The following is a 12,250-nucleotide window of genomic DNA, read 5'->3' as shown; positions in this document are numbered from 1 at the left end:
TTTTGATAAAATTATGTGATTATAGTATACTTTATACTACAGGTATAAAGGAATAAGTAATTACTTAAACCCTTTATAGAGCAAAATTATTTTTGGAAATTTAAACAATTTTAAAGTCTATGATGGGTTGTGGTTGGAAAATCGACCAAATAGCTGCAACGTTGCCGGGTTTTGTTCTGTGGTGTTCATTTTGGGTAAAGTTTATTTACAAACACTAAGTTTGCACTTCGGTAATTTTTTATGACAATTACTAGCTCATAGGTACACCATTAACTGAACTGGTCGAAAAATCGACCACTGACCTATAAAGGGTTGAAGTAAGTATATTATATTATATAATTATCTATTTGACGTAAACAATTTCCCTCGCTAAATTACAAAGATGGACAAAAATAACAGCAGCAGATTTAGGTACCTGTGTTCATTTCCATTGCACTGTTTTATATTGCGGCTTAAGGCGTCTAAAATTCGATAGAGGCTTTCCTCCTAGCCTTCATGTAGCATTGTTAAGCTTTAGCTAACAAAATACATTCAGCAAGTCTGTGTTTGAGCCGTCTCCTTTTTAGTCTTAATATATTTATCTGTGTACAAAACGCTTTCAATCATTTATTTGGTTTTATATTTTGTTGCTATGTTTCCTGCACATATTCTCTTTGGTTTAACCACATTCTCCAGTCTACCTGTACAGCAACTATAACTACAACGTTAAAGGGGTTTTATTGTTCCATATTATGTTTAATGGACCCCCAAATATGAAAAAATCGCGGAGTGTTACCATTTAAAGGGGTGCGTTTTTGAGAAAGGGGTGAATTAGTCCTTATGCGCTAGGGTGCATTAGGATGAATTAATTCTATGCACTTTTCGTAAATAATAACTACAGAATAGTTGTTCAAAATTAAATTTCCTATCGAAACGTCACTTTCTAAAGTTAAAATATATTTTTTGCACAAACATATTTCTTCTTCTTCTTCTTCTTGACTGGCTTTACAACTCGGGGTGAGTCTTCGCCGCATCCACTATGGCCCTCCATCGTCTGCGATCTTGCGCTTCGATTTGCCATTGTTGTACCCCAATCCTAGATAGATCGGTTTCAACATCATCCTTCCATCTTTTTCTGGGACGGCCCACTGATAAGGCTCCCCCAAACCAAAGCGAATTATTCGCAGCGGATTCGTGACGGAAAGTTCGCAGTCGAATTCCTGACGGAATTCGTAAAGAACTTCATATTGAAGCGAATATATTCGCGTCATACTCGTATGTGTCTAATATTGAGAAGAGTTGGTGACAACGAAAAACAAAGAATACTACTCAGTGATCTCAATTCTTCACAAAAATGTATACATCATCAGATGAAGAAGAAGCTCTTGTAACGTTAGCAATGGAGGACGACAATTCTCTTTTTTAGGTATCTGGCTACCGGAGATACATTTTATACAATAGGCCATAGTTTTAGAGTCGGGTTTTCGACTGTAAGTGCCATAGTTGTAGAAGTTTGTGAAGCTTTATGTAGAAATTTGCAACATATTTACTTGCCCGAACCAACTACAGAAATATGGAAAAAATCTGAAGAAGGTTTTAGAAATACCTGGCGATTCCCAAATTGTATTGGTAGCATCGATGGCAAGCATGTTACTATCAAGTGTCCAGACAAAACAGGATCTAATTATTGGTGTTATTTGAATAAGTTTTCTACAGTATTAATGGCTATTGTTGGCCCAGATTATAGATTCATTTCAGTTGATATTGGCGGTTTTGGTAAAAACAGCGACGGTGGAATATTCGAAGCTTCCAACATGGGAAGAAGATTTGAAACAAATCAGATGGGTGTACCTGAGCCGAAAAATCTCCCAGGCCAGAATGAACTTTCCCCCCATGTCTTAATTGGAGACGAAGCCTTTGCACTAAAACCATACTTGTTGAGGCCCTTTCCATACAGTCAAAGCAGAACAGATATTTTCAAGGAAAATTATAATGTGAGGCTCTGTAAAGCGAGAAGAGTAGTAGAAAACGCTTTCGGAATATTGGCACAAAAATGGCGTATATTCTACAGACCAATGGAAACAAAAATTGATACTAGTATTCTCATTGTGAAAACTGCATGTATTTTGCATAATTTTCTAAGGACAAAAAAATGTGATGATAGATTCATAGAACTTTTAGATCCACCAGAGCCTGAACTTGGAGCATTTCAAAATTTGGACAATGACCCAAGGAGAGCTGCAAGACTGGCATTTTCTGTTCGAGAAAAATTTGCCACGTATTTTAATTCAGGACTATGAATAAATTGTTCACGATGAAAATAATGGACTCTTCTTGCAGTAAATATAGTATTGTTTAGGCCTCTGCTTTTCTTTAGTCTTAGATGTAGAAAAATAATCCAATACAAATCGTAAAACTACTCACCATTTTCGCCTATTTCTTCTCCTATTCTAGTCCAAATCTTGTCCTTTTTCCTTACATTTTTATAATCTTCATGAGAAAGGTCATAGAGAATAGGATACTTTCGAACCAACTCAATAATTCTCTCCATTTTCAATTTTTTCACATGCGAAACCACTGCGAAACTGATAAAAACGCTGTCGAGTGCGAACTAAGATTCCGGACGAATAAATACGCAGACAAAACGCATGCCCGAACGACGAAAATCGTACTTGTCTGAACTTGTATACTTACCACAGTGGAAACAATTCAATGCGAATCGTATGCGGTACGGAATTCCGCAGGTAATGCGAATTTTCCGCGTTGGTTTGGGGGAGCCTATATTCTACCGTCTGGTCTCTCGAAGAAGACTGTCTTTAGCACTCTGTCTTCCTCTGATCTTACTACATGACCTGCCCATCTTATCCGATTAGCTTTTATATGTCTGACGATGTTTTCAGTACCATATAGAGTCAAAAATTCAGCATTGCGGCGCCTTCTCCACTCTCCTGTCAATTCATCTCTTTGAGGACCAAATATCATTCTGAGGACTTTCCTTTCAAATATCAGCAATTTATTTATTTCTCGCTGATGTAGAGTCCATGTTTCACTCCCATATGTAACAACTGGGCGAATAATTGACATGTACAGTCTTAATTTAGATTGTCTTTTCAGCAGGTTAGATCTTAATAATGATGATAGGGAGTATAATGCTCTATTTCCCGCAGCTATTCTTGCTGAGAAGATTTAAGGTAAGGAAGACTATTTAAGGGAAGTAATTGGTAAACATAGCCTACACGATACAACAAATGATAATGGACACCGGCTAACACAATTCGCAATATCTAATAACATGATTATTAAATCCACCCAATTTGAAAGAAAGGACATTTACAAGGTCACATGGGTGTCAAATGATGGAAGAACACGTAACCAAATATGTAGATCATGTCCTCATTGATGCAAGACACTCTAGTAGCATTATTAATACACGAAGTATGAGAGGAGCTGACAGCGATAGTGATCATTTTCTTGTAAAATCAAAGTTGAGAACACGAATATCAGTACAGAAGATGGAGCAACAAGAACAAAGAGAAAGATGGGACATAGAAGCTCTTCAAACACCAAATAAAGAACTGGAGTACCAAGTAGCCATAAGCAACAGATTTCAATTGCTGGGAGAGGAAGACCAAAATGTAGACCTAGGAGATGCATGGCAGCGAGTGGCATCAGTGATAGAACAAGCAGCGAAAGAAACCATTGGGAAAAAGAGGACTCGCCCAAAACAGAAATGGTTTGACAAACAATGCGAAGAAATGCTGGAAACAAAAACTCACAAAAGAATGAAAATGCTACAAAACCCTACAGATGAGAACAAAGCAGATTTTCGCAGAACGAGGGCACAGACAAGGCAACTACTCAGAACTAAAAAGAGAAGCTACATAGAACAGCAAATACGAGTAATGGAAATAAGTGGCGAGAGGAATCAAATAAGAAAATTCTTTAGGGAAGTGAAGACAGTCAGAAAAGGTGGAAATGTTGGGGTAACACAAGCTATGCGAAATGAAGCAGGTGAACTGATAATGATGGAAACAGAAATCGTAGAGCGATGGAAGGAATACTTTCGGAATTTACTAAATATTGAAAGTGAGATGGAGGAATCAGAGACTACATTTCATTCTGCAGATGTGGAAATACCACCACCAACACTCCAAGAAGTAAAGAATGTAATAGCATCTCTTAAAGATCACAAAGCACCAGGAAATGATGGTATAAATGGAGAATTGATAAAAAAAGGAGGAAACGTTTTACATCAAAAATTGTATGACATTATTCTCAGAGTATGGCAACAGCAGAAAATGCCTAGAGAATGGAATGGAAGCGTTATAATACCCGTACATAAGAAGGGAAATAAAGAGCAATTCCGAAACTACAGAGGCATATCGCTTATTAGTACAGCGTATAAGATTCTATCAATTATCTTACTAAAGAGACTCACTCCGTATTCGGAAGATATTCTAGGCGACTACCAATGCGGCTTTCGAAGTGATCAAATAACAACAATAGATCAAATATTTACCATCCGACAAATATTAGAAAAAAACTGGGAATTCAACCGAGATGTACACCAAATCTTCGTAGATTTCCAGCAAGCATATGACTCGATAAAAAGAAGCAGACTATGGCTAGCAATGCTAGAAATAGGAATACCAAGAAAATTAGTGCAGCTCACTCAAATGTGCGTGGCAGACTCATATGCACAGGTAAAGATAGGAAACAGAACATCGATGCCATTTAGTATAACATCAGGGCTTAGACAAGGAGACCCTTTATCACCATTGCTATTCAATTTGGCTTTAGAATACGCAATAAGTAAAATATCGTCTGAACTAACACGGGGATTCGCAAATCGAGGATCAAAACTATTGTTGGCCTTTGCCGATGATCTAGATGCAGTCGCTCATTCTACAAGAGACGTAAGAGAGCTATTTTCACAGCTCGAGGAGGAAACAGGTAACCTGGGCCTTCGAATAAATGAAGAGAAGACGAAATATATGCTGGTGATCAAAAATCCAAGACCAAGAGTTAGGCAGAACGTAACTATTAATGACCACAACTTTGAAGTAGTAAAAGAGTTTAAATATCTGGGAGCAGTAATCACAGAGGACAATCACAAACATATTTAACAAAACAAATAGGCCTGGATCCCGCGTAAAAAAATTTTTATTAATAGCAAACTGAAAATTTGTTAATATTTAACAGTGTCTAGTCGGACAAACTTTGATGCATGGGAATACTGGAACAGGGAAAGTTTTAATTGTCGAACGTGTCATCCTGACAAGTGTATGATTGTGAAAACTAGCAGGCTCAATAGCAAACTTTATATAATATATGAAAAAATGTTGTCCGACAAATATTTCGGCATTTTAATAAGTCCGACACGTAGAACATGTCAAATGACAGAAATTATATTGGTAGTAAATAGCAGTCTGATTTTTGCATGAGAGTTTAATGAAAGTGTAACAAATCAGTTGGAAGTTCTGTCCGACAAAATACGTGGGACGTTTTCGTAGTCTGACGTTCGAAGCCTGTAACCTGTTCCACAATTAAAACTTCCCCTGTTTCAGTGTTCCCGTACATAAACGTTTGTCCGACTGGACACCGTTAAGCTATTAACAAATTTTCAGCTTGCTATTAATAAACTTTTTTTGGTACGCGGATCTAGGCCCAAAAGCAACAAAAAACAGGAAAAATCGCGATTTTTCTTTTTGAACCATAACTTTTTTCCACGGGGGTATAGGTATAGGCATTGCTTCATAGAAAAAAAAACTTCCATCCTTCCCACTTTTTTTACACGAAGTTTGCCACTCACACCATTTTTGGGTAAATTTTCCCTATATTTTCGCAAACATTGTTCTATAACTTTTTCTACCCCAGGCTGTGGGTGAAAAAACGTGATATAATTCAGGAATTTTTGAAACCTATCAGGTGTTGTAAAGGACGATGCCAGGAATAACTTATACTAAAATGTAACCAAAAATATTGTGAGCTTTTTTTTTAATTGCGATTTTCATTTGTTAAATTTGCAATTTTTAAAGATTTTTAATTTTGCAGCTTAGGATATTTATTTTAATTTTAAAATTGCAAGGCCGGATTAACGAATTTGTTGCTTAGATAATTATAAATTGTTTATCCCAAGAGGTCAAATGTCGAAGGCTATAACTTTTTGAAGAAAAATAGTAGAGAGTTGTTGTAACATCCAATCTCCTTCTAAAGAGCTATGTTTTCATATTCTGATGTAAATAAATGCGTAAAACATTTTTAAACCTCTAATTTTTGGGTTTGAAAATAAGGGGGCAAATTTCGTTATAAACATTTAGAGCTGAAGCGGCCCAGTACATCCTATGAGTTTTTAACTTACATATTATTGTTGCTGAAGAGGAAACGAAGCTTTATAAAAAAATAAAAAAATTCTACGACCAGCTGAAGCCGAGCTAAATGTTGGGTTTGAAAATAAGGGGGCAAATTTCGTAATAACATTTAGAGCTAAAGCGGCCCTGTACATCCTATGAGTTTCTAACTTACAGATTATTGTTGCTAAAGACGAAACGAAGATTTATAAAAAAAATTTACAACCAACTGAAGCCGAGATAATTGTTTATTTTTCTTAAATCGTAGTGCCTTTATTTATAACAATTAAGAAATTATTTTACAGTCATTGACTAAAGAAAGACTAATATTATCTTAACATAAAAATTATTATAAACTATAATTACATTTAATTATTAAAAATTATTTTAAAAATAGGTGCTTTTGCGAGCGGCCGAATTTTGCAAATCGCCCGGCTCGCTTCAAATCCGCGCGCTCGGAAAATTTTTACGTAACTTGTACTACATTTTGACCGAAAACAATTTAATAATATTACATTATAATATACAGTGTATTTACCACTGTATTTGTTTTTCTTGATAAACTTTTATATGTGAAATCTCATTTCTGAAGAAATAATATTACAAAAATGATACATATAACTATATTTTTAATTTTTGCATTGTTATATAAATATAATAATAATAATGTTACTTCTTATTATACAATATAAAACTTTTTCTTCTTGTAGTGACTATCCGTTTTGGATGTTGGCGACCATCATGGCAATTTGGCAAACCCCATTTGGAAACTGAGAACCAGGAAGGCGAAGGATTACCTTGCTAGAAAATTTACGTACGCCGTTCAACACAACAACTACAAATCTTTTTAGAGCAGCAGTACCGATTTAGTGTGCAAGTGCAGATTGCCATGATGGTCGCCAACATCCAAAACGGATAGTAACTACAAGAAGAAAATTTTTATATTGTATAATAAGAAGTAACATTATTATTATTATATTTATATAACAATGAAAACATTAAAAATATAGTTATATTTCATATATGTATATGTATAATTTTTGTAATATTATTTCTTCAGAAATGAGATTTCACATATAAAAGTTTATCAAGAAAAACAAATACAGTGGTAAATAGACTGTATATTATAATGGTAATATTATTAAATTGTTTTCGGTCAAAATTTAATACAAGTTACGTAAAAATATTCCGAGCGCGCGGATTTGAAGCGAGCCGGGCGATTTGCAAAATTCGGACGCTCGCAAAAGCACCGATTTTAAAAATAATTTTTAATAATTAAATGTAACTATATTTTATAATTATTTTAAATTTAAGATAATATAAGTCTTTCTTTAGTCAATGACTGTAAAATAATTTCTTAATTGTTGTAAATAAAGGCACTACGATTTAAGAAAAAAGAAACAATTATCTCGGCTTCAGTTGGTTGCAGAACATTTTTATTTTTTTATAAATCTTCGTTTCTTCTTCACCAACAATAATCTGTAAGTTAGAAACTCATAGGATGTACAGGGCCGCTTCAGCTCTAAATGTTTATAACGAAAATTGCCCCCTTATTTTCAAGCCCAACATTTAGCTCGGCTTCAGTTGGTCGTAGAAATTTTTTATTTTTTTTTATAAATCTTCATTTCGTTTTTAGCAACAATAATCTGTAAGTTAAAAACTCATAGGATGTACAGGGCCGATTCAGCTCTAAATGTTTATAACGAAAATTGCCCCCTTATTTTCAAACCCAAAAATTAGAAGTTTAAAAATGTTTTACGCATTTATTTACATCAGAATATGAAAATATAACTCTTTATAAGGAGATTGGATGTTTCACCAACTCTCTACGATTTTTTTTTCAAAAAGTTATAGCCATCGACATTTGACCTCTTGGGATAAACAATTTATAATATCTAAGCAACAAATTCCTTAATCCGGCCTTAAAATTTTTTTTATGTTTGGAATTGAAAGATCTTCATTTTAAAGCTTTAAAAAATAAAAAATAAATTATTTGTACAATAAATAACGCAATTGTAAAAAACGGCCATTTTGGACCTTTCGCAGGCTGTGTTGCCATAACCAATAAACGAAATTAACTTAACATAGCTCAAATTGTAGGTTTTTTAATTTACTACAACTTTCTATTAAAAAGTTTTTCCCTAGAATCAATATCCTAAGCTGCAAAATTAAAAATCTTTAAAAATTGCAAATTTAACAAATGAAAATCGCAATAACAAAAAAAGCTCGCAATATTTTTGGTCACATTTTAGTAGAAGTTATTCCTGGCATCGTCCTTTACAACACCTGATGGGTTTCAAAAATTCCTGAATTATATCCTGAAATCGACCTATTTTTCACCCACAGCCTGGAGTATTCTACGTAGTTTTAGGGATACGCAATGATACATTTAATAAAAACAAAAATCAAAAAGTTTTAAAAATGTTTGTCTTGTTTTGGTTTGTTTTTTTTTAAAATATTTTTGACTTTAGATGGTGATATTTCGATGGGAAATTTAATTCTGAACTACTTATCTGTAGATGTATAGGTACAAAAAGTGCATAAAATTCATCTTAATGCACCCTAGTGCATAGGGACTAATTCACCCCTTTCTCAAAAACGCTACCCTTTAAATGATAGCACTCCTTGGTTTATCCATATTTGGGGGTCCATTGTCGATATACAAAATAAAACACCTTTAACGTTGTAGTTTCTTTTCAAAGTGCATAATCATGAGCCTATATACTCGACTTAGAAATGAAGTTTCTAAATCATTTTCAGAGTTTGTAAAATTTGGGTCAATCGTGGGTATATGTGGATGACTGTAACGTAGTCTATCTAATCTAAATATTTAACTGCCATTTTCAATCAGTCATATGAGATCAATTAACTCTTCTTGACAGTTCCTACTGTGTAAACGCAGATTGTTTTTTGCAACCCAAATTGGATTGTTGGCAACCCAAATATTTATATGATTTTCTTTCTACCTGTTGTTACAAATTTTATCAAAAACAGTAAATAAAATACTTGATTACTTTCTTAAAAGTGTTGTTCTGAAGCTATTTCCTTGTAGTCCAGAAAGCCACTGCGCATCCGCTAGGGAAAATATTCTAATTCGTATTTTTTGCACAATCTTACTCAAAAAGGACTCCTTTTAACAAATTTGCATGTTGCCAGGACCAAAAGGTGGTCAAAAATTTTTTAAACGTTTTTTTTTGTTTTTTTCCTAAAATTATATTTTTTGCATGGAAAAAAGTTTTTTTAGGTTTTTTGGATCATTCCAAACAGAAAAGGTCTTTAGTAACTTTTCTCTAAAAATGATAGTTTTTGACATATAAGCGATTAAAAATTGAAAAATTGCGAAATCAGCCATTTTTAACCCTCAAAAACTATGTGAAAAACTGAAAATTTGAATGTTGTCAAGGTAGGTAGATATTCTTTAAACATCGACTGATGAAATCCCGAAGAGTTTTTTGCAATACAATATTCAAAACTCCTATTTTCTTTAATTGCTAATAAAGCGTGCTCGACACTATTTTCCACCGACAGTATGGTGCAAATGAAAGGAATAAATTCGTTATTTCGTAAACCGACGACTTTAAGGAAAAATCCCGAAACAGGTCGATTTTTATTTTTAAGTTATGATATTGTGGCATATATGATATACTAGTGACGTCATCCATCTGGACGTGATGACGTAATCGATGATTTTTTTAAATGAGAATAGGGGTCGTGTGCTAGCTCATTTGAAAGGTTCTTCAATTCTCTATTCAGTAATATAAACATTTACATAATTATTTATACAGGGTGTCCAAAAAAATTTTATTAAATGAAATTATTTGACAAAAAAAGAAGTAGAAGGACACCTTTTCTGTTTGGAATGATCCAAAAAACCTAAAAAAACTTTTTTTCATGCAAAAAATATAATTTTAGGAAAAAAACAAAAAAAAAAAACGTTTAAAAAATTTTTGACCACCTTTTGGTCCTGGCAACATGCAAATTTGTTAAAAGGAGTCCTTTTTGAGTAAGATTGTGCAAAAAATCTGAATTAGAATATTTTTCCTAGCGGATGCGCAGTGGCTTTCTGGACTATTGTGGCATTTTTATAATTAACTATTTGGACGGGAAATAAGCCACAATTAAATTGAAAAAAATATTGGCAATATCATTTTAAAGTCTTCTACTTTAAAATGTATAATATTTTTCTCAATTGCCGATATAAATGAGTCAGATTAAATAATTATTAGAAGAATTTTTAACTAAGCAACAACATTTTTGTTTAATTTAGTAGTATTTTGTATTTTGACAACGACCCGATTTGGGCGTCGAAACGTTAATAAAATTATTTTTTTCAATTTAATTGTGGCTTATTTCCCACCTAAATAGTTAATTTTTCTTAAAAGTATTGGAACATATATCAACACTTACTTGGTGCGCCAGTTGATCAGCGTATGGTCTGCCCAACAAGTCAGGATGATGAAGACCCAATGGTCCCTCTCTGCTTGGAATCAATCCAGGACGTGGATAACCTGGAGCCCCAGAAGCTTAAATATGTTATTATATGAGTATATCTTTATATTCTTCTCTTTAAACCTTTATATAGATCAGTAAAAGAAAAAAATACACAGAAATAAGTGAGAGATGAAATGAGCTTAACTGTAAATGTTGATTTTGCCCAAGGGTCATAGAAAAACTATAAATTTTCATTAACTTTCGTAATACATACATATATGCAATTTTTCTGATATGCATGAATTATGAAAAAATACATACTACAAATGAAATAGAGCTGGATAGGACACGTGGCACGACAGGACAAAGACATATGGACGAGATACTTTGTACCTACATTGGAGACCAATACAACAAAGTCGTAGTAGACGAAGTCTACAAAAACGGTGGCTAGACGACATTTAAGTAAAAGTGGGGGGGGGGGGGGTCATTCCATTTCAAATCACTCAATTTTGGAGCAAAAAAATTTTGGACCTCCGATTTGTCTGAAAATTGGTATATAGCTTCTGCGGGACGTAAAAATAAGATATTTAAGGTCAAAAAATCTTCTCCTTCTTTTTTCTCAAAATGTTATTTTATGCGATTTTACAGTGATTTGGTGTTTATACAAATTTGCATTTTCTATCGTAAAGTATCAATGGAAAACATAATATTTTAATAGAAGGGACTTAAAAATGTCATTATATGGCATTATAACAAGTTACTTTGACTCAAAACAAGCTTTTGATCAAATTTTATAGTGTAGAAAACGTTAAAATACCGTTTTTTACATTTTTCTCCATTCCCAAAATACATCATAATCGATTTGGCTGAAAATTTGCCCACAGATAGAAAAAACATAGGACTTTAAGTGGTGAGAAGGATTTGAATTATATTACAATACCAAAAAAATTACATGCAATATTATAGTCAAAAATATAGGCGTCTACTGTAAGTACAATTAACTCGAAAATATCGATCTCACGACAAAAAATTTTAAAAAGAAATTGTAATAATTGTAAATACGATTTATTTGGAACAATTTCAGTTCCTACCATTTTTGTCGAAAAGTTAAAAATGGCGGAGATATTGAGCAAAACAGGTTCTCCTTTAAAAGATGGCGGCTAACGTAACGGAGGAATTCATTCGTGATTTTAAATTTAGGCTACTATTGACTCCCCTAAAGATCAGAAAAATAAAACTTTGGGCAGCTCGGCATTCAAGGTCAAATGCTATCCCGACTGGACTAATATATACTTTTGAGTCTGATATTACTGCATGTAACTTTTTTGGTATTGTAATATAATTCAAATCCTTCTAACCACTTAAAGTCCTATCTTTTGGCTATCTGTGGGCAAATTTTCAGCCAAATCGATGATGATGTATTTTGGGAATGGAGGAAAATGTAAAAAACGGTATTTTAACGTTTTTTACACTATAAAATTTGATCA

General features: G+C 33.4%; 1 protein-coding gene across 4 annotated transcripts in view; it reads right to left on the bottom strand.

Annotated features, from left to right (window-relative positions):
• Positions 1–12,250, bottom strand: part of LOC114328098 (arginine-glutamic acid dipeptide repeats protein) — a 220,902-nt gene that overhangs the window by 23,265 nt on the left and 185,387 nt on the right. For 3 of the 4 annotated variants that reach the window (XM_028276867.2, XM_028276869.2, XM_050644134.1), the window contains exon 19: positions 10,737–10,852. In XM_028276867.2, coding sequence (XP_028132668.2) covers positions 10,737–10,852 — 116 coding nt within the window. The remainder of the gene's footprint in view (positions 1–10,736; positions 10,853–12,250) is intronic. The other variant, XM_050644135.1, reaches the window with a different exon arrangement.

Source organism: Diabrotica virgifera, chromosome 2, assembly GCF_917563875.1.
Source record: "Diabrotica virgifera virgifera chromosome 2, PGI_DIABVI_V3a".
NCBI lineage: Eukaryota > Metazoa > Arthropoda > Insecta > Coleoptera > Chrysomelidae > Diabrotica > Diabrotica virgifera.
Note: the sequence above shows the minus strand (reverse complement) of the source record. Positions and strands in the feature narration are given on the sequence as shown.